The sequence below is a fragment of the Falco punctatus genome, assembly GCF_963210335.1.
Source record: "Falco punctatus genome assembly, chromosome: 8".
Classification (NCBI taxonomy): domain Eukaryota; kingdom Metazoa; phylum Chordata; class Aves; order Falconiformes; family Falconidae; genus Falco; species Falco punctatus.
In genome coordinates, this window is record NC_137588.1 from 8,108,868 (window position 1) to 8,127,012 (window position 18,145).

At 53.8% G+C, this 18,145-nt stretch overlaps 1 protein-coding gene across 1 annotated transcript; it reads right to left on the minus strand.

Annotated features, from left to right (window-relative positions):
• Positions 1-821: 821 nt before the first annotated feature.
• On the minus strand, positions 822-13,050 carry GBX2 (gastrulation brain homeobox 2). The gene is made up of 2 exons (XM_080399860.1): positions 12,001-13,050; positions 822-11,591 (listed from the first exon to the last, which is right to left on the minus strand). Exons 1-2 carry the CDS (start codon positions 13,043-13,045, stop codon positions 11,068-11,070), a joined length of 1,569 nt encoding a protein of 522 aa, XP_080255986.1. The 5' UTR covers positions 13,046-13,050; the 3' UTR covers positions 822-11,067.
• Between the last annotated feature and the right edge of the window lie 5,095 nt (positions 13,051-18,145).

The window sequence follows — 18,145 nt, forward strand, 5'->3', positions numbered from 1 at the left end:
GAGCCCAGAAGACACTTGCTCTGTAGGTACTGCGTGCCTTTAGCCCTTGTTCAGAATATTCCCTTGGCAGTTTTGCTGTTTCTTATTTGTTCTTTAACACGCATCCAAACTGGCGTCAAGGGAGCAATGGGGTGAGATGGTAGAGGACAGTACATACAGTGATCGCAAGCATTGCGATGAGAGGATGGAATTGACCCTCCCTGGTAAACAGCTTTGTTTTCCAAGAGACAGCCAAGCTCCCCCAAACTCAGCTGTTTTCATAAGCAAAGGAAAACATTTTACGCTTCATGAATATCAGGTAAGTGTAGCCTTAAAGAGCCAGGTCAAAGATCCACCCACACGAACACTTTTTCTCCACCTGCAGTCAAAAGCCAATGCTGGAAGAGAGTGTAAAATTAGATCATTTGGAAGTTTTTCTGTGTATTTCCCCCAGTCTGTAACTGCTTAAAGTTCACGGACTTTGGAGACGCCTGTTTTCAGTGAGTTTAGTAATCCTCAGAGGATTTCTCTTCCACCAGTTGGCTGATCCCCTGAATCTCTTGAAAGCTTTGTGCATCCTCAGCATCCCGCATTAGGAGTTCTTCGGCTGAACCACAACGGTGGTGAAGAGCCACCGCCACCTTCCTCCCTCCTCCCTTTGCCCTGCCCTGGGGAGAAAGGTGGCAGTGGCAGCCCTGGGTCGGAGTGACCTTGGCCCAGCTTCTCTCCCTGGAGGCCCTTCCCAAGGGCAGCACAGGCCGGGCCCAGAGCTGCTCAGGGACTTGGTGGCAAGAGGTGGGAGTGGTGTCCAGAGATGCTCAGGGGCTTAATGCTACCCTGACTGTGAAAAACCCCAGCAGAAATCCAGGCTGGGGAGCAGCTAGCCTCACACAAAGCTCGTCCGAGCTCAGCATCACCTGCCTTTCAGCTCATCCTTATGCCCTTTTTTCCTCTATTTCTATGATGGATCGGAAGCAGGTGGTGCTTGCAGGGAGAAGCAGGCAATGTGGGTTTTCCCCAGTGAAATATTCCTATAGCATTGCAGTTCCCACCTGAGTGATGCCCAGAACATGACTTCAGAGAATCATAGAATCATTTAGATTGGAAAAGACCTTTAAGACCAAGTCCAACCATAAAGAGAGAGCACAGACTGCAGGAGTTACTGGGAGGGCACATTAAGGAAACGGGGTTACTCCTGGTGAAACCACTTAAATGTGCAGTAGGAAAACCACAAACCCACGCCAGGACTGGGAAACCCACCAGGCAGTCATTTATCTCGCCTAACTTCCAGTAAAGCCCTTAATTGGCCAATAAATGCGGCCACAATAACCTCGCCCGACACGCAGTGCCACTGCCAGCAATTAGCACTTATTTATTTGCATTCTGCCCCCACCAATCTCCATTCCCTGACTTCCAGATCTGTTTGTTTTTAAGCCAGGGAGACTCCTTGCATTTGCCAAAGAGAGAATGAAAAAAGCTAAAGCAGCAGAAGAAAAAAAGGTGATGCTGTGCCGTGGGGCAGGTGTGATGGAGGGACGCAGAGCTGCAAAGCCCATCTGCAGGGCTTTCCCATTCCTCAGGGGATTAACGCTGGGCTGGGAGGGAAAGTAACGTGCCTGGGGTTTGCTGAAGCCTTTTAAGAAATGGCTTGGCGTTGGTGCTGCCAACACCAAGGGCTGCTCGTTGCTCAGTTAAAGAGAATCTCCTGATCATATTTTGCAATAGGAAATAACTATTTGTTGTCACTTCGGCGCAGGAGCGAACACTTCACATCATTTTGGAGCATTAGCAGAAATCAAAGGCCAGGTATTTCCACCTAATGAAGCAAGTGCTAGGATCCCAAGCGGCCTGAAGTTGCCAGAGCTGGAGCAAGGATGAGGTAGAGAGAAAAGCAAATGCCTGATGCCCTTTGGCAGCTGCCAAGATGGGGAGGCTGCAGCTGGAGGGAGCAAGGAGGTCCCCAAATGCCAAAAACACGTTGTTCTGCAACACTGACAGTAACGGATGGGCACGTGTCTTGAAAATCTTACCTCTGCTTTGGGCCATACAGGGGATGTTGCATCTGTTTTGCAAGCAAGAAGAAACCACTGAGAGCCCTCAGCTTCTGTGCTGGGATGAAGATGTCCATCAGCATTTTAGTGCAAGTCCCCAAGTGCTGGCTGGGTGCAGGAGGGAAGAGCTGGAGTGAGGTGTCAGAGCTGCACATCACTGCAGGAAAGGGGGAGGAAGCAGCCTGGCCCAGCCAAAAAAATAATAATAAAAAAAATACCCTCCTAGCCCTGTGTTTATCCTTCCAAATGGGCTGTCTTTGGAGGCATTCTGCATTTTCTGGGAGTTTGTGGACTGGAAAGGGATTGTGCTGCCAAGCAGCTTGGCGACTGAAGCAGAACGGGGCAATCCCCCCCGACAGCATCGGGGCAGGAGCCCAGCAAGCACTGGGGCACGGAAGGCTGCCGGGAATCATCCCAGACAGATGAGCATCTCCAATTGCTGCTGAAGAAAGCAGATTTCAGTACCACCTTCCTTCCCACCCTCAGCATGCTCTCCTCCTCCTTCTCCCCACCAGAGATGCAGCATCAACAGCTCCCGCTCTGCAGATCCAACTGGTAATGGCCGGGCTGATTGACTGCAGATTTCCCTGTAACTGAGCTTAATTAGCAAGCTAATCAGGTCTGGAGATGGTTCCAATTTATTTATTGGCTGATGGCTGCCACTAATCGGCCTGGCCAGTTAATGCTGACAGTGCTGAGGTTTGTGCCAGGTGAACAAATATATCAGGATTTCACTCTTTCCAGCACTCGGAGCTGGCAAAATGTGCCTGGTGAGTGCCTGAGCTCAGATGCGGGCAGGGTGGTACCCACAGCATCCCCTCCCTGTGGGGTGAGGGAGGGTCCGAGCGCTGTGCCCAGCTCGGACCAGCTCTGGCTCACCAGGAGGAGGATGCTTGCAGGCAAGGATAGAAAGGGGCATGTTCTGCCCTTTGCCGGCAGCATAACAGAGCTCAAACACCCAAAATAGTCCTTGTGGCAGGGACAAGGCGTCTAAAGGCAGTGTCGTCCGTGGGTCACCTCTTTTGAAGGTGACCCAGAGCAAGCCTCTTACAACTTGCGCTTCTTAGTTCCTTCCAGCTGCACAAAGGCAATATAGAAGAGAATTTTATTTTGCTTTTTTTTTTAAAAAAAAAAGGGGGGGGGAGGAATTTTTCTGGAATGTTCTTTTCTCCTGGAATTATCAGGAAAGTGGCATTAGTGTTTTGCTGGAGCATCTCTGGGCTGATGTGGAGTGTTTCTGGAACAGAGGCAAAGAGAAAGGGGAGCTCTGGTGCTGTGGCAGAGCCTGCTTCCCTCCCAAGTATTGGGGAGCCAGGGAAACAGGACTTATTAATTAATGCATGGTGAAAGTGTCCCTTCCCTTGGCTGCTGTGCCACCAGCAGTCCCACCTGTCTCTGGATGTGGGATGGGGACATGCATGTGGAATGGCACCAACCAAAGAAAGGAAGCAAATGGAATTTCCACACCTTCATTCCCTGCTGCAGAGAGAAACCAAAGGGAAGGGAGGCAGAATGAAATGAGAGACATGGCAAAACAGCTGGAGAAGGCACTTGCTACGGCAAAAACCTGTTCTTAGCCAAAGCATCTCTTCCCTGGCCGCACCCAGCCTGAAGCTGAAGACCCCAGGGGCTGGAGAGGCCCCTCATGCCTTGATAGTTTGCTGTGATCATGAACAGTCCTCCATATTTTCAGCAAAATGAAGGAAAAAGAAGCCTTGCTTCTAGTTTGAGTCTGTCTGGCTTGAGCTACCAGCATCGATCCTCATGCTGCCGTCCTCCTGTTGATACAAGAGCCCTTTAGTGCCAGTATTTTCTCCCCATGAAGGCACTTACGGACAGTAATTGAATCATTTCTCAGTCTCCTCTCTCTGATGAGCCAGGAGGTGGGCGAGTGTCAGAGCACTGGGCATTCTGAGGGGCTGCAGCTCCCCTCTGGACTCTGGCACCCTGGTGAAGAGGGGTGACAATCCCTGTGTGGGATCTCCCAGATGCTGACAACCAGCAGGGCCAGATAGAGCATCCCTCTTGGGGGGCTGCGGGGCATCCCACCCTGGGGTTTTCAGATGATGGAGCTGGTCCAAGCTAGGCAGGGAGATGGGGGATCGTCAGCTGGATGAAGCAAGGAAGCTCCGACGCAGGCGATGCTCGCGGCACCGGGGGAGTGGAGGCAGGCAGGCGGGTTTCATGGTTGCGGCTCTGAAATCTCTTGCTGGAGAGGGTTATTAGAGGGAGTAATTGGGATCACCTTACTTTACAAATGTTACTTTGCAGAATGAGGCAGGAAGACAGATCGATCTCAACTATTATTCATTAAGGAAAGTCCTTTATAAATCCCAAATTAACAATTTCTCTTAGAGAGAGACTTCCTATTACCCTTCTTTTGCGGGAACTTATTGCCGCTTTGGAAATGGGGAAATATGAAAATAATTGGGGAGGGGGAGAAATAGCAGTCGTGGGCTTAGGAGCCAAGCATCTGTTTAAAAAAAATACAGATGTGTGTCTTAAAAATGACCATTACCCTAATTCAGAAAGGCAATGTTTTTGATAGATGCTATTAGACCATGGCCATAACGATGTTCATGAAAGCCCGAGTGGCTTCTTAGCAATGAACAGGCTATTTGTAAATGTTCAGCGCTCAGTGGCCTATCTACAAGTGGCAATGGTTTGCAGAAGGTCTCTGCTATCATCCATCCTCTCCGTGCAAAGAGATGAACGTTGGTTGCGGGTGGGCAGAAAGGTGCCATTACTGGTGCCAGTTGGGCTGAGTACCTCTTTGCACTGGTCCTCACCATTGGGCTTGCACAGTGTTTTAATTATTTGGGGTATGTTGCTGCGTGCTAGGGGTCTGTCTTGTTTTGTGGGTTTTTTTTTTTTGGGGGGGCAGAGACAATTTCAACCCTAATCCTCTTGATATTTTTGCTGACAAACAAGAAGCAAAAGATGTTGGTTTTTTGTTTGCAAGCAGTGGAGAAAAAAAAACTGATTATGGCTACTTAAAAACTCTTAGGTGCCTTCCAGCTTTGATGCGGGGCTTTGAAATTTGGCAGGAGAGTGACCTGGTAATTTTAATGTAGGGGGTTGTGGGGGAGGTGGGTGGGAGCTGTGTATTTCACAGGGTATATTACCCCTGGTTGCCAAATTTGGAGTGATGGACATACCCCGAAGATGTTTCAGGGATGTGCACAAGAGGGTTTTGGGTGAAGAGGTGTGTTGCCCTTGCCCAAAGAAGTGGGCTGGTTCTCTCTGAGTCAACGTTGCCAGCAAAAAACAAAGTAATTACTTAATTTGTATAACCATGCCCGTGGCTTCTTTTGGCTGTTGTGGGAATACCAGCGAGGGAGGCAGACGTCTCTCAAGAGGGTTTGGGGGCCATACCCACATTTTCCCACATCATTTCTGAGTTTGGATGCTTCTGTAGCAAGAACAGACATCTTAAACAGGACCCCAAGTGGAAAGAAAACAGCAAAGATTTCTATTTAGACTCGGGCAGATGCAGTTTTTGTTACCCCAGATAGTCCCAGGATACATTACCTTTAAAAAAAAAAAAAAATGAGTCACTGGTAATGCCCCTTTTAGGGAGGCCATTTCTGGGGTCTTGGTACCCCTTAGAGTAGGTTGGGGATGTGAAGAGGGAAAAGCTCCAGGCACTTGGCAAGACATATTCACCCTATGAGCTCCAGCTCCTCGCTGTTGATAACACGCTCCTAGAAAATTATAAATGGGAGTCCCCAGTTTGTCTTTTGCTCTGTTAATTAATAGGATTTGAGCGTTTAAACTTCTCCCCCAGAGTCGGCGATAGGCCCTTTGCCACTAATTCAGGCCCCTTGCCACTAATTCAGTCATCCTGGCAGGTCAGCATAAACACCCCATATTTTACTGCCATTTTTAGATTATTCCCCTGCCTTGTAATTATTTTCCCGGGGGACGGCAGGGGATTAATTCCAGGCGCCCGTTCCTCCCCAGATGGTGGCATGCCCTAGCACCGTGGCGATGCAGAGCATCCCCTGGCAGCGGATAATGCTGACGATTCGAGGTCCGTTTACCTGCTGACGAAGAAAAACGTCGTTAAACCAGGTCTGCGCTCCTCTTCCTCTGCTCCTTTTAAAAATAAAGGGAGGAAAGACTCGCTGCGGGGTCAGCCCTGCCTGCACCAGTGACGTGGTTCTCTGGGTGCAGGGGAGTACCAGGCACTGGCGGGGAGATGCTCAGGTGGCTGCAGCGGGGGCCCAGCCCGGCGGGTACCAGAGGGGCTCGCAGGGCAGCCCTCGTTCAGGCTTCAGTCTGGCATGCTCAGCATCACAGTGAGGGGCTGAGGCTGTTTATTCCTGGGGGTTTTCTCCACATCGGGTTGCTTGTAGAAGGAGGACCAGGAGCCTACGTGCCCTGCAGCAGGCAGCTTCAGGGCTGCCCTTACCAAAGGGAGTGAGAATCATTTCGCTTATAGCTAAAAAAACCCTTTCCATATGATTTATCTGTATGACTTAATCTCCTGCTGGGGCTGGGAGTCAGGGCACCTGCAAGACCAAGAAAACACCATGTTTTTCTTTGGGGATGAGATGCTGGGAGCTAAAGCAGAGCTTTAAAATCCACATGGCTCAAAAAAACAAAACAAAAAAAAAAAAACACAAAAAAAAAAAAAAAAACCACCAAACCAAAACACCAAACTAAGAAAAACCCCATAGCTTCTATCCATCCTTTCTCCATCAGGCCTGCTTGGAACAGCGGCCTTTCGCTTCTCTTCACAGGCTGAGCCCCAGGGAAAGTTGGGCGAGTAAGTTTGCAGAGCCGGAGGGAGGGCGGCACAGATCGATTGGCGAGTTTAATAGGATCAGGTCAGTGTAATCCTGTTTTAGCCATTGTAATTCAGGCAGCCAAGGAGACCTCAAACTATAGGGGAAGGGGCTTTTAAAACCTCAGCGGTCCTGCCACAAAGCCAGAGGCTGGGGCCGGGACAAAAGCGGGAGAGAGGATGAAGTGGCTTGAAATAAATAGATTAAGGCTCTCTATGGGCCAGGCGTAACGGGAGGGAGAAAAGAGCAAGCAAGGGGCGGGCGAGCATCCTGCAGTGGCTGGGAGGGGGACGGGAAGGGACCTCGCACCCACGAGGGATGCAGGGTGGCTTGGTAGAGCATCCCCTCCCGTCGTGGGGCAGCCAGTTCGGGCACAGGGTGGGTTTCTGCCTGGACTAGGGGGGGGATTTCTCACACACACGCACCACGTATGTTTCTGAAGGGTTGGGATAGGCAATCAATTTTTATGATGCAATTTATAATTCATACAGGTTGTCTTCGTACATATGGTGTTGCTTTTGTGTGTCAGGGTGCCGGGTGCTTTATGACGGTGACGGCGGGAATTTGCATTGGCGGCCGCTTATCGGCCTCATCGCTCTCTTCCTTGTGGATGAAGATTGATACAGCCCTGTGGAAGCGCACAGAGGGGGCCCGATCCTGTAGGACAGCGAGCCCGGAGGGGTGGGTGTCTTCTGCAGGGAGAAACTTGCACCCATTGGGGAATGGGGAGGGATGCTCAGTCCTTGCAGGGCTTATTCCCAGCAAGGGTATGGACCCCCTTGCCCACCCCTCCAGATATTGGGGTCAGCCCCACTCTGGTGGATGCTCGGCAGGGAAGCCCTGCCATCAGGGGGGATAACCCCAGCAGAGGGCGGAGAGGGGGTCCGGCACCCCCTGCCCAGGCACAAAGGGGTCCTTGTCGGCAGGGTAGCCACAACCCGGGGGCAGGAGGGGCACAAAGCTGAGCCTGCCTAGTCCCAGCTGAAATAATTAAACCAATTAAGTCAATACAAACAGAAACAAGGCGGAAGGCAGAGCTGCCCCTTCCGAGGAAGTGGGGGTCGCAGCTGGATTCGTCCCCATCCCCCCCGGCCCTGGCATGCGCTGAGTTTGTCTGGCCTCTGCGGCAGCCCTGGCATGCGGTGAGTTTGCCGGGTTGCTGCGGTGAGGGGGTGAGGGGGGGCGGATTTAAAAGCAGTGATGTCTTATTTAAGAGCGAGGCAGCATGCTCGTCGCCCCGCCGGAGAGGGGTCGCCTCCTCCGGCCGCTGCATCCCAGTGCTGCTGAACAGCGGTGGCTTCAAAATGTGTGTGTATATTTATAAATCAATGAAAAAAGGGGGTTTCCTAAGGCAGGCTGGAGGTGAAGCAGAGAGGAGAGGGCAGCTTTCCTTCCCCTACGACTTCAGGCTGCTGCGAACCGGGCCGGCATTTCTGCTGCGCTCCCCGAGCAGCGCAATTATTTGATCTGCAGATGTAAGAGGAATTTATTGTAACAACAAATATAGTGATGTCAAAACCCAACCTTGGATTAAAGCCGGCAGCCAAAGGGGAAGTGTATTAATTTCAAACAGCATCAGAGGCCAGTGCCTATTAGGACGAGCTATTCTTCAGACCCCCCCATCAGAATTAATCATTGGGAGTTAATTTGAAGCTCAGACAAGTTGCTGTTAATTTAGTGCAGGGAGGACGGGATGGAATAAAAAGCTGAGGTGCTGGCCGGGCCTCCTGGGTCTCATTAATCAGCGAGCTGAGACGGCCTGGCTTGATTACAATTTGCAAAAAAATTCATTAGAGCCTGGGCGATTGACAATTTTTCTCTCTGCCTGTGATCTGACTCATTAGGCAGCCAAATGAAAGCCATGATGATGGTGATGATGACAGCTATCAACCCCCTCGCTTGTTTATCTCCTTCTCCTCCGGCCCCCGGCCCGGGGCGCCCCCCTCCAGCCCCAAAGCCCCACTCCTGCTAATGGGGGGGCGATGGGGGACCCCAACCCGCGGAGCAAAGAACTTTCCTGCGCCTGGGGCAGATGCTGGCTTGTAGAAGGGAGGGCTGCCCTGGTGGGGGGGACGGGGGATGGGGGGACACGGGTGAGGAGCAGCTGCTCCTCCCTAAAATACACCCCCCACCCCCCGTGGAGGGGTACAGCCAGGCTGCTGCTCGCCCGAGCCGGCTCCTGATTGCGGCGCTTCCCGAGCAGCAGCCCCTTTGCACCAAAAGCAGATCAAAAAAAATTAAAGTATTAAAAAAAAAAAAAAAAAAAAAAAGCGCTCCGAAGAGAACCAGTGTTGGGAAGCCCGGGGGAGGCGTGGGGGGACGGGACCTCCCCACGCGTGCCCCGGTTCCCCGCTCCCCTCGCCCCGCGTAGAAACGAAACCAAAAAGTAGTATTCTTTTAAAATAATAATAATATTTTTTGGAATGAGGCAAAGGAGCAGGCAGTGGCGGCGGCTGCCAAACAAGCTGGATTTTCCCGTGGGTTGCCACCAGCCCCCGCGCGTCCGCGGCTGCCCATGGGGCAGGCAGGGGCCCGGGGGCTTTGGTGGGCGACGGGTGGGCGAGGGGAGCCAGGACACCCCGCTCCACCCTACCCCCACCCCCCGGAGCCGCCGCCGGCCCCCTCCGAGCCCCGCGCCACGAAATAATAATAAATAAATAAATAAATACATGATGAAGTGCAAGGGCTATAAATGATGTGACCACCGCCAAGCCTTGATTTACTCGCCGGAGCCTGCCCCGGCAGCCTCGCCGTTACCTCGGGAGCGAGTCGCTCCCTTGAATGCCCCCTAGTTTAATTTTAGTAGCCCCCCCCCCTTCCCCCCTGGCACCCCGTTTTCCTCGGGCAATAATGAACGCTTTCCAATTCCTAACGGCCGCTGCCGCCAACGATACGGTGTCACCGGCGCGGATGCAGCCGGGATGTGTAAAACGGGGGAAAAAACCGTGATGAAAAGGATGAAAAGGATGCGGGGGGGGAGTGTTGAGGGGGGGGCGGTAGGAACGCGGGACCCTCCGGCCCCGACTCCCCCTCGGCTCGCTGCGCCTCAGCCCCCGTGCCCTGGCTGCGCCCCCAAAACCACGGGGCTGGGACCCGCCGGCTTGCCGGGGGGGATGTGGGGGTGCTCCTGCCCCCCCCCCCCCTCCCGGTCGAAGGCATCCACATTTACTCGCACGAAAAACCTTTTCCCAGCTTTCCCACACACCCCCTCCTCCCCAAAAAAGGGAAACTTTTGCCCGTCTCCCCCCCTCCCCGACAATAAACGTGGCTTCGCAAAAAAAAAAAAAAAAAAACAACAACAGGCGAGAGCAGCATCGCTCCGCTCCGGCAGCGCAGGAGGGGAAAAGAAAATCAGCTCAACGCCAAATTCTGGACAGAACAGCCGGGGGATGGAAGGCTTTTTTTTTTTTTTTTTCTTTTTTTCTTTGTCGGTTTTTATTCACAAGACTTAGTTTGCTTTTAAATTTCATAACTTATAAGGAAATAAGCTACATTGAAATAAATTAAACACAATAGAGAAGATCGTGCTTTCCCCCCCCCCCCCCTTTTCTCTCTCTCTTTTAAACATGGCTTGATAGAATAGGCAAACCAAATCGACAGAAAGCCAGGCAAAAAATATATTTAAAAAATCGTCCCCCAGCGCCTGCCACTCAGCCATCGGTAATAAAACCAAACAATAAAAAAGGCATGAAATGAAACTCTTAGTTTTCTTTCGTTTTTGTTCTCTCGTCTTTTTTTACCTTTCGCCCCCGATAAGAAACAAAACCCAAAAGATGGCTAAAGGCGCGCTGCGGGGTCGGCGGGGGGGGGGTCCCTGCGGTGCGGGGGGGACACGGGCAAAGCGCTGCTGGGTCCGGTGCCGACACCATACCGCATCCGTGGGCCCCGTCGCGGCGGAGGAGCACGGGAATGTACAAAGCGGGGCAGCGTAATAATAAATATCTGTGTCTCTTCAGGGTTTGGTATTCCTGCTCCGAACCACAACAGTTCCCAAGCCTCCTTCCTTCGCAGGCTCTCGCTCGACTCGGTAAGCGGGAAGTTTCGCTTTAAAGTTCGCTCGTGGCGGGGATTTGCCGTGTGCTCGCGTGGGATTTTCTTCTCGTTGGCTGCTTTTTGCTTTAGGGGGGTTTTGCTTTTTCTTTTTTTCCTTTTTTTTTTTTTATTTTTCTTTCTCGGGTGGGTTGCTTTTAAACCCCGATTTGGAAAGTTTTCCCTCAAAAACTTGTGGCTCTGAGCGTAGGGAGAGATCAGGGTCGGGCTTGCTCCAGCTGCTGATGCTGACTCCTGATCGCGAACCTGCTGACGTGCACCGGGATGGGTACCACGATCTTAGGGTTTCGGGAGGGCTCCCCTGTCTTGGAGTTGGCATTGCCCGCCTTGACCCGTTTCCATTTAGCCCGTCTGTTCTGGAACCAGATTTTCACCTGCACTTCGCTGAGTTTGAGGGCGTGAGCGATCTGGGACCTCTCCGTCAGGGACAGGTACTTTTTGCAGTGAAACTCCTTTTCCAGCTCCAGCAGCTGCTCGCTGGTGAAGGCTGTTCGCCTCCGCCGGTTTTTGCCCGTGGATGTGGTGTTGGTGGAATTGGGGGGGTTTTGGGGGTTTTCCTCCAGCGCGTTGCCAGAGTCCTCTTCCTTGTGAGCCGCCTGGCCGGGGATATTGTCGTCCGAGCTATAGTCTAGATCGCTGTCCATGGAGAAACTTTCCTCCTTGCCTTTCGCGTCCTCTTCTGCTTTGGGGTCCTCCTTCCCCTGGCCCCGGAGAGCCCCGGCTGGAAGCGAAGCAGAGGCCTTTCGTTAGCACTTGGTACCCTCCATCCCCCGGCCACCGCGTCCCCCGGCCTGCAGCTCCATCACCCGAAAATTGTCGGGTTTGGGGGTGAGCTTGGTTTTCCCTTTTTTTTTTTTTTTGTTTTGTTCTGTTCTGTTTCGCGTGGCTTTCCGTTGGCTATATTTTATTCTATTTTTTTTTCAAGCGGCAGGGGCTCGAAAACTCCCTTCTCCTCCTCCCCGGCCTTGCGGTCACCGGACTCCCGGGGTCAGCCCTGCCTCCTCCCGGGGGTCCCCCGTCCCCGGGGCCGCCCCCTCCCCCGACCCCCTCCCAGCCCGCCCCAGCGGGGGCGATGCGCGCAGCGGGCAGCGAGTCCCCGCTCCCCCCCGCCGGCGCCGGCGCTCACTCACCGAGGGAGGCCTGGACGGCGTCGGCGGCGGGGAAGGGCAGGAGGGCTCCATCCTTCCCCAGAAAGGCTTTGCCATCGTCGCCGCCGCCGTCCGGGGGTATCCCCTCGGCTTTATCGAAGTTACCCGGGGGTGCGAACTTCCTGGCGGCCTCCTGGTGCTGGGGGGAGGCGGGGAAGGTGCCGGGCAGCGTGGCCATGAGGGTGGAGGTGAGGGCCATGCCCTGAGCCAGGCTGGAGCAGAAACCCGTGGGCAGGCTGGGGAGCTGGTGGTGGTGGGGGTGCGCGGGGGGCAGCGCCGGTTGCAGGGCGCCCTGCGGTAGCGCCGGGGGCGGCGGGGGGGGCGGCGGTAGCACCACGGGTCGGTAGGGCATGAACATGGGGTAGCCGGTGTAGACGAAGTGGCCGGGGGCGGGCGGCGGGGGGCTGCCGATGAGCGAGTCGATGCTGAAGGCCGTGCTGCTTCCCAGCGGGCGCTGCATCATCATCAGCGAGGGCTGGAAAGCCGCGCTCATGCCGGAGCGGCGGCGGGAGCGACCACCTTCCTCCTCCTCCTCCTCCTCCTCCTCCTCTTCCTCCTCCTCCTCAGAGCCGCGCAGCGCCCACGCGTGGGGCAGAGCCGGGGCGGAGCGGGGCCGCGGCCCGCCGCCGCCGCCCGCACATCGGGGCTGGCCCCCCGCCCGCCGCCGTGCGCCCCCGCGGAGCCCGCCCGCCGCCGCCGCCGCGCCGCTCTGCCCGCCCGCGCTCCCCCGCGCCCATTCACATTTTGCCCGGCTGGGAACCCGGCCCGCCCCACGTGGCCGCCGCCGCCGCCTGCCATTGGGCGGGAGGGGGGGCGGGGAGGGGCCGGGCGGTTTGGCCACGCCTCCAGCACCTCCTCCGCCCCCTCCTCCCCACCCACCGCCTGCTGGCCGCCGGACGGGGCGGCCCGCGCGGGAGCGCGCCCTGCCCCGCGGGCCCGCGCCTGAGACGCTCCGCCGGGGACTGGCGGCCCGCGGTGCCGTCGGGGGCCTCCGCGGGGTGCCCCGCTCCCCCAGGGCGTGTGACATGCCCCATCAGACACACCAATTTGGTGCCTCCAAAGCACTGAGCCCCCCCTTTTTTAAAAAAAAAAACCACCACCATTTTATTCACGCTTTTCTCTCCCTCTCTCTCCCCCCCCCCCTTTTTTTTTTTTTTTTTTTTTTGAAAAGCCCCCAAATAGGCTCCATGTGGTTCTGGGTAAAGTCAGCCCCTGGCTTGGCTTTGAAATTGCTTCTGCAATTATGTAAAAGAGCCATTCAGCAACACGGCGGAATTAAAAGCGATGGAGGGCTGCTCCCTTTTCTCCGGCGAGCCTCTCATGTTGGCCGGCTCAAAGCCTTTTCCAACACGACGTCTTTGGCGAGGACAAAAGCTGGAACAAAAAAAAAAAAAAAAAAAAAAAAGGAAAAAGAAAAAAAAAAAGAAAAAGCCCCCAAACTTGTAAATTGAACGTCAAGGGAACTTTACACAATTTCAAAGGCCATAAATAATGATAAAGGGACCAGGCGAAGAGGCAAACCCAGGCAATTAATGGAGGTTCCCAAGCAAAGATCAAGTGGTTTAGAAAATAAAATTAAATGAAAAAAAAAAAAAGGGGGGGGGGGGGGGGGGAGAAAAAAAAAAGGAGGGGAGTTGGCTGGGGGTGGGATCCCTCCTGCCTTTGGGAAGTTGAAGCCTTCCCGGGACAATGGTGCCGGCTGTGCCTCTGAGCTTGGTTTTCGGGGGCTTTAGGGCATAAAACCTGACTCAAAGTGGCTTCTGGATGGGGGGAGGGTACCCCCAAACCAAAGGTCAGTGGGAGACCTCACTCCTGCCAGGCCTGCCCTCTTGGGGAGCTCTTAATGACCCACCACTTGTTCCTAGCTAATTGATGCTCATGTTTTCCAGGGGAGGATGACAGATGTCAGGCCCGGGGGGGCTGCACACCCCAGGAGGAAGGTGACCCCCTGTGGCAAGTGGGCCAGTGGGTGCCAAGGATGGGGACAGCCACGCTCTGTCCCCCAAATCCTGCCCCTCTTGGCTGGCCACCCTCCAGGCCCCCAAAAACCCAGAGGACATGTAAGGGTGAGGCAAGGGGTGAGGGTGGTCCCTACAACATCGGCATAGCTGCACATCCCAAGGGACCCTCACCCTCAGAGCAGTGCAGGCTTTTACCCCTTCAAAAATGTGCCCGTTGGTGTCCCCTGGCGGGGGGATGTCACAAACTCCTACCCAGCCGTCAGCAAGTGGCATTTTCAGCACCCCCCCCCCCCCAAAAAAAAAAAAAAATCCACTTGCTGCTAATTCCCACCAGCAAAGCTTGGCAGCTTTCCCAAACGGGGGCTGGGGGCTGCCCCCCGCCCCATGCCCGGATATCTGGGTCAGTTTATCCCTCCACATTTCCAGCTAACATCTGAAACCGTTCTTTTCTGGGCAGAAATGATTAGGGGGGGTTATTGCTTTTGGGCCTTGGCGCAGTTTTGCTGGCTGGTTCTGCACCTGGCTCCCCATCCCTGACTTGATGCAGCTTTTTGGGTACCGAGCCCGGTTGTTCACCCAAGGCATGAATTTTGGGGTCCTCACTCCCCAGTGCTGCGTTTCTGCTGGAGAAACAATTCTTCCTGGCTATGCAGCAAATGGGACGGGGTGGATGGCCATCGAAGCAGCTGCTGCTGGTGGGGCAGGGGGCGTATGTGTGTAGACACACACTTTTGGGGCCCATCTCTGACTTCAAGGGACTGGGAAAAGTTTACTTATACAGCTCATTTCCATATGTCCCAGCTCCTCTTGCAGAGGCCACCATATGTGTGGTAGCGTGGCGCTTGGGATTTTTCCCAGCATCAGTGCCGGCAAGGTTTTGATCTCCCCCTTGGATGCTTCGTAGTTGTATGCGTGGTTGTTCCTCTCCAGTTTTTTCCCCTTTCCCCCCTCCCTGTGATCCAGCAGGCATCATCCGATTGCAACCCCTCCGCTGCCTCCTGCTCCTTCCCACTGTGGTGGATGGAGCCGAGCTCAACCCTCCAGCCCCCCAAATCAGCAGCATCCCCGCTCCTTCCAAAACCAACCAGAGCAGGCTGGAAATCTTTGCGGAAAAGCAAAGCTTTCGTTTAAATAGAAAAGCGCGGGAGGAAAAAAAAACCCAACATCTCTTTTCAGGAAACCGCATTAGATTGTGGAAAGGGGAGATAATTAGGCATGGTAATCTGGCAGGGCATGGAAATGTGTACCAACACCCAGCTCCTGCAGCTGTTTTTATTGTCAGCCCTCTTCAAAATTTGCCCACAAACAAGTGCCTTTGCAAGACGGGAGTATTATTTCAGACGAGAATAGGCTTTTTGTTAGGCACATAATTAGCTGATTTTTCTCCCGGAGAAAAACGTCGGCAATCTCTGATTGTTGGAGAAGCAACCGGAGCGTGATTGTGCCTGGGAAGTGTAACAGGCGGGAGGGAGGCAAGGGACAAGCAGGGCGGGCAGGGGAGCCTGGCCAGCCGTCCCCGCACCCCACGGAGGGACGCCCACTGCCACGGGGACACAGCAAGAGCCTTTCCTAGGGGGTCTAAACGTGAGTAGATGGTAGAAATCAGTACTTTGGAGGGTCACACTTGGTTGGGGTGGAGGGGGAGACCCTTTTCCACCTGGGCAGCATGGCTGGGCCATAGGGTGGGTGCAGACCTGGTCCCGCATGGCCCCAGTGTGCACTGTGGTGCAATGTGGCACCAAAATGCACCTCAGGGAGGGTCCCATGTTAGCCAGAACAGGGATTGCTGAAGAGCAGGTGGCTTCTGACAGGTTTTGTCCTCGAAAACCTTGAAAAACCCAAAAACCCTAGAAAGCCAGGAAAGGAGCATCAGGTATGTGGAGACATCTTTGAGCTGGGCAGATTGTGAGGGGTGTCTGTGACTCTGGCGGGGCTCTCGGTTGGGTGGAGAGAGTGTGTGCTCAATAAACCGTGGGCTTTTCCCCCGCATCAGGGTAGGGAGGAGGAACAGCATTTTGGAGCGAGGAAGTGAAACGAGGGAATCATGAAGGAAGAGGAAAACCAAGAGGTGCTTGAACCCTTGTCAGTGCAAGTCCGTAGGGTGGCAGAGGTCAGAGCATCCTTCCACCCAGGGTGGCAGCTTGACCCACCACATGCCTGTGGGGCTGGGGGCTGGTTCTGGCCCTTTGGGCACCTCCAGCCTGTGTGTAGGGAGCTGTGCTGTGGGTTTCCATGGGGCACACGGGCTCGTGTCCATCCTCCTACCGGGCATCAAGGGGGCTATGCTGGTGAGGTGCATTATTTGGAGCGGGATGCGTCCTGCTGCCGGTCCCTGAGGCTGCTGGGCCATCGAGGGGGGCTAGGGGGGGCAGCTTTGTTTTGCGGTGGATGGTGAAACCAATGACTTTATCAAAAGCAAAACTCAGATTTACAGAAACCCTAGTGAGCTAATTCTTGCAAGACCCTTTGCATTCTTTGGGGGAATTTTAGTTGCATGAGAAACGTCACCAAAAGCATCTCACCCTACTGTGCTTTGAAAGCCATTTTTTCTAGGGATGGGGGTAGGCAAGAGGGGAGACCATGAGCAAAACTACCCCCAAAAATCAGTGTGCACTTAGTGATGTAGGGTTTCGGTGAGAGCGCTGAATGCCAAAATAAGGGATGCAGCCGGGGCTCTCCATCCAGTCCCCCTGGCTCGGCCGGGGAGGCAGTTTCCTGGGTGGCAGTGGGTTTATTTCAGTGTTTTTGGGCTGCAGGAGCTGGGAGTAAGAGGGGCAGGGGGGAGAGCAGGATTTGGCCCTCGGCGAGGGCGCGCCGGCCGTGCGGGAGGGGGGCGCCCCGCTGCCCCACGCGTGTCCGCAGGCGCCGCTGCGGCCCCGGGACCTCCCTCCCGCCTCCCCTCCGGTTGGCGGGGGGGGGGGGGGGGGGGGGGGGGGAGGGCGGGGGAAATCAACCCAAACCCCCTCGTTCATAGTTTAATCCCATTAACTCCTTCGCGTGTTCCCGTTTGAACTCATTTCAGGCTGGGAGCTTGGCCCCGCGGGGAGCGGGGGCTGCCACCCCCCGCGACCATCCCCGCCGCCTCGGGGCGGCCGCGGCTTCGGAGTGCGGGGGTGTCCTCTACTCCCAACTTCCACCCCAGGCACAGGAGATGTGGTCCTTTTTTGGGCGTTGTGGGTTGCTTTTTTTTTTTTTTTTTTTTTTTTTTCCCTGCATGTTTTTTTCCCTGTTTGGTTTTTTGTTTGTTTGTTTGGGTTTTTTGGGGTTTTTTTTGTGGGTGTAGTTTTTGGTTCTGGTTTTGGTTTGTGTTTTTTTTTTAAACAAGCTTGAAGGCGCTCGGGATTTTCGGGTTAGCAAAAAGGAGGGTAAAAGGGTAAAAAGAAAGCCGTGCAGGTTTAGGAAGAAAAAAAAAAAAAAAGAAAGGAAGAAATTTGGCTTCGGTAATCCCTGTTCATATCCCCAAATTCGTTCGGATGAGGGGAAATAGGCTTTTTAATTTTTTTCTTTTCTTTAAATTGATATGTATTTAAATAACCAGAGTCCAAATATTTTAAGAGCGCTAAAGGAGCCCTTAATAAAGCGCATCGGTACAGCGAGATTATCTCTAGCGGTGGAAAAGCACACACACCCTCATTCCCGGCTTTTCGTGGAATATAGTTGAGAAATCCGCCAGTTTAAAAATCCCGAATAAAAGTCTAAAATATTCCCAGGTCAGAGGGGCACCGTCTCATTAAAACCAGCGCGGTCCTGAAACTGCACTGCAGACATTAAAGTGCAGTATTTTTCAATTAGAGCTGACGAATTCAATCAAAATTCCATAGATTAGGATGAAATGAGGCATGGGTCATTTACAGGGGAATTTAATTGCAGAGCCATTAGACAAATAGTATATTTGCCATTCTCACATTATCCATCATTTTAGACATCAATAGAAGGAACAGCATCTTTACTAATACAGCAGCACTTCCCAATCTCTGCCTGTAAACACTCCCTTTCCCCATAGCTCCTGATTATATCTGATTTCATTTAAAGCCATGGGGGATTATAAATGTTCCTGCAATCAGGTTCATTAGGACTTCAAAAATCTCATTTCTGATTTGTATTGCTTTGCGGATCACCCGCCTCAGCGCAGCCTGCGCGGTGCCTCTCTTCGCTTAAAAAAAAAA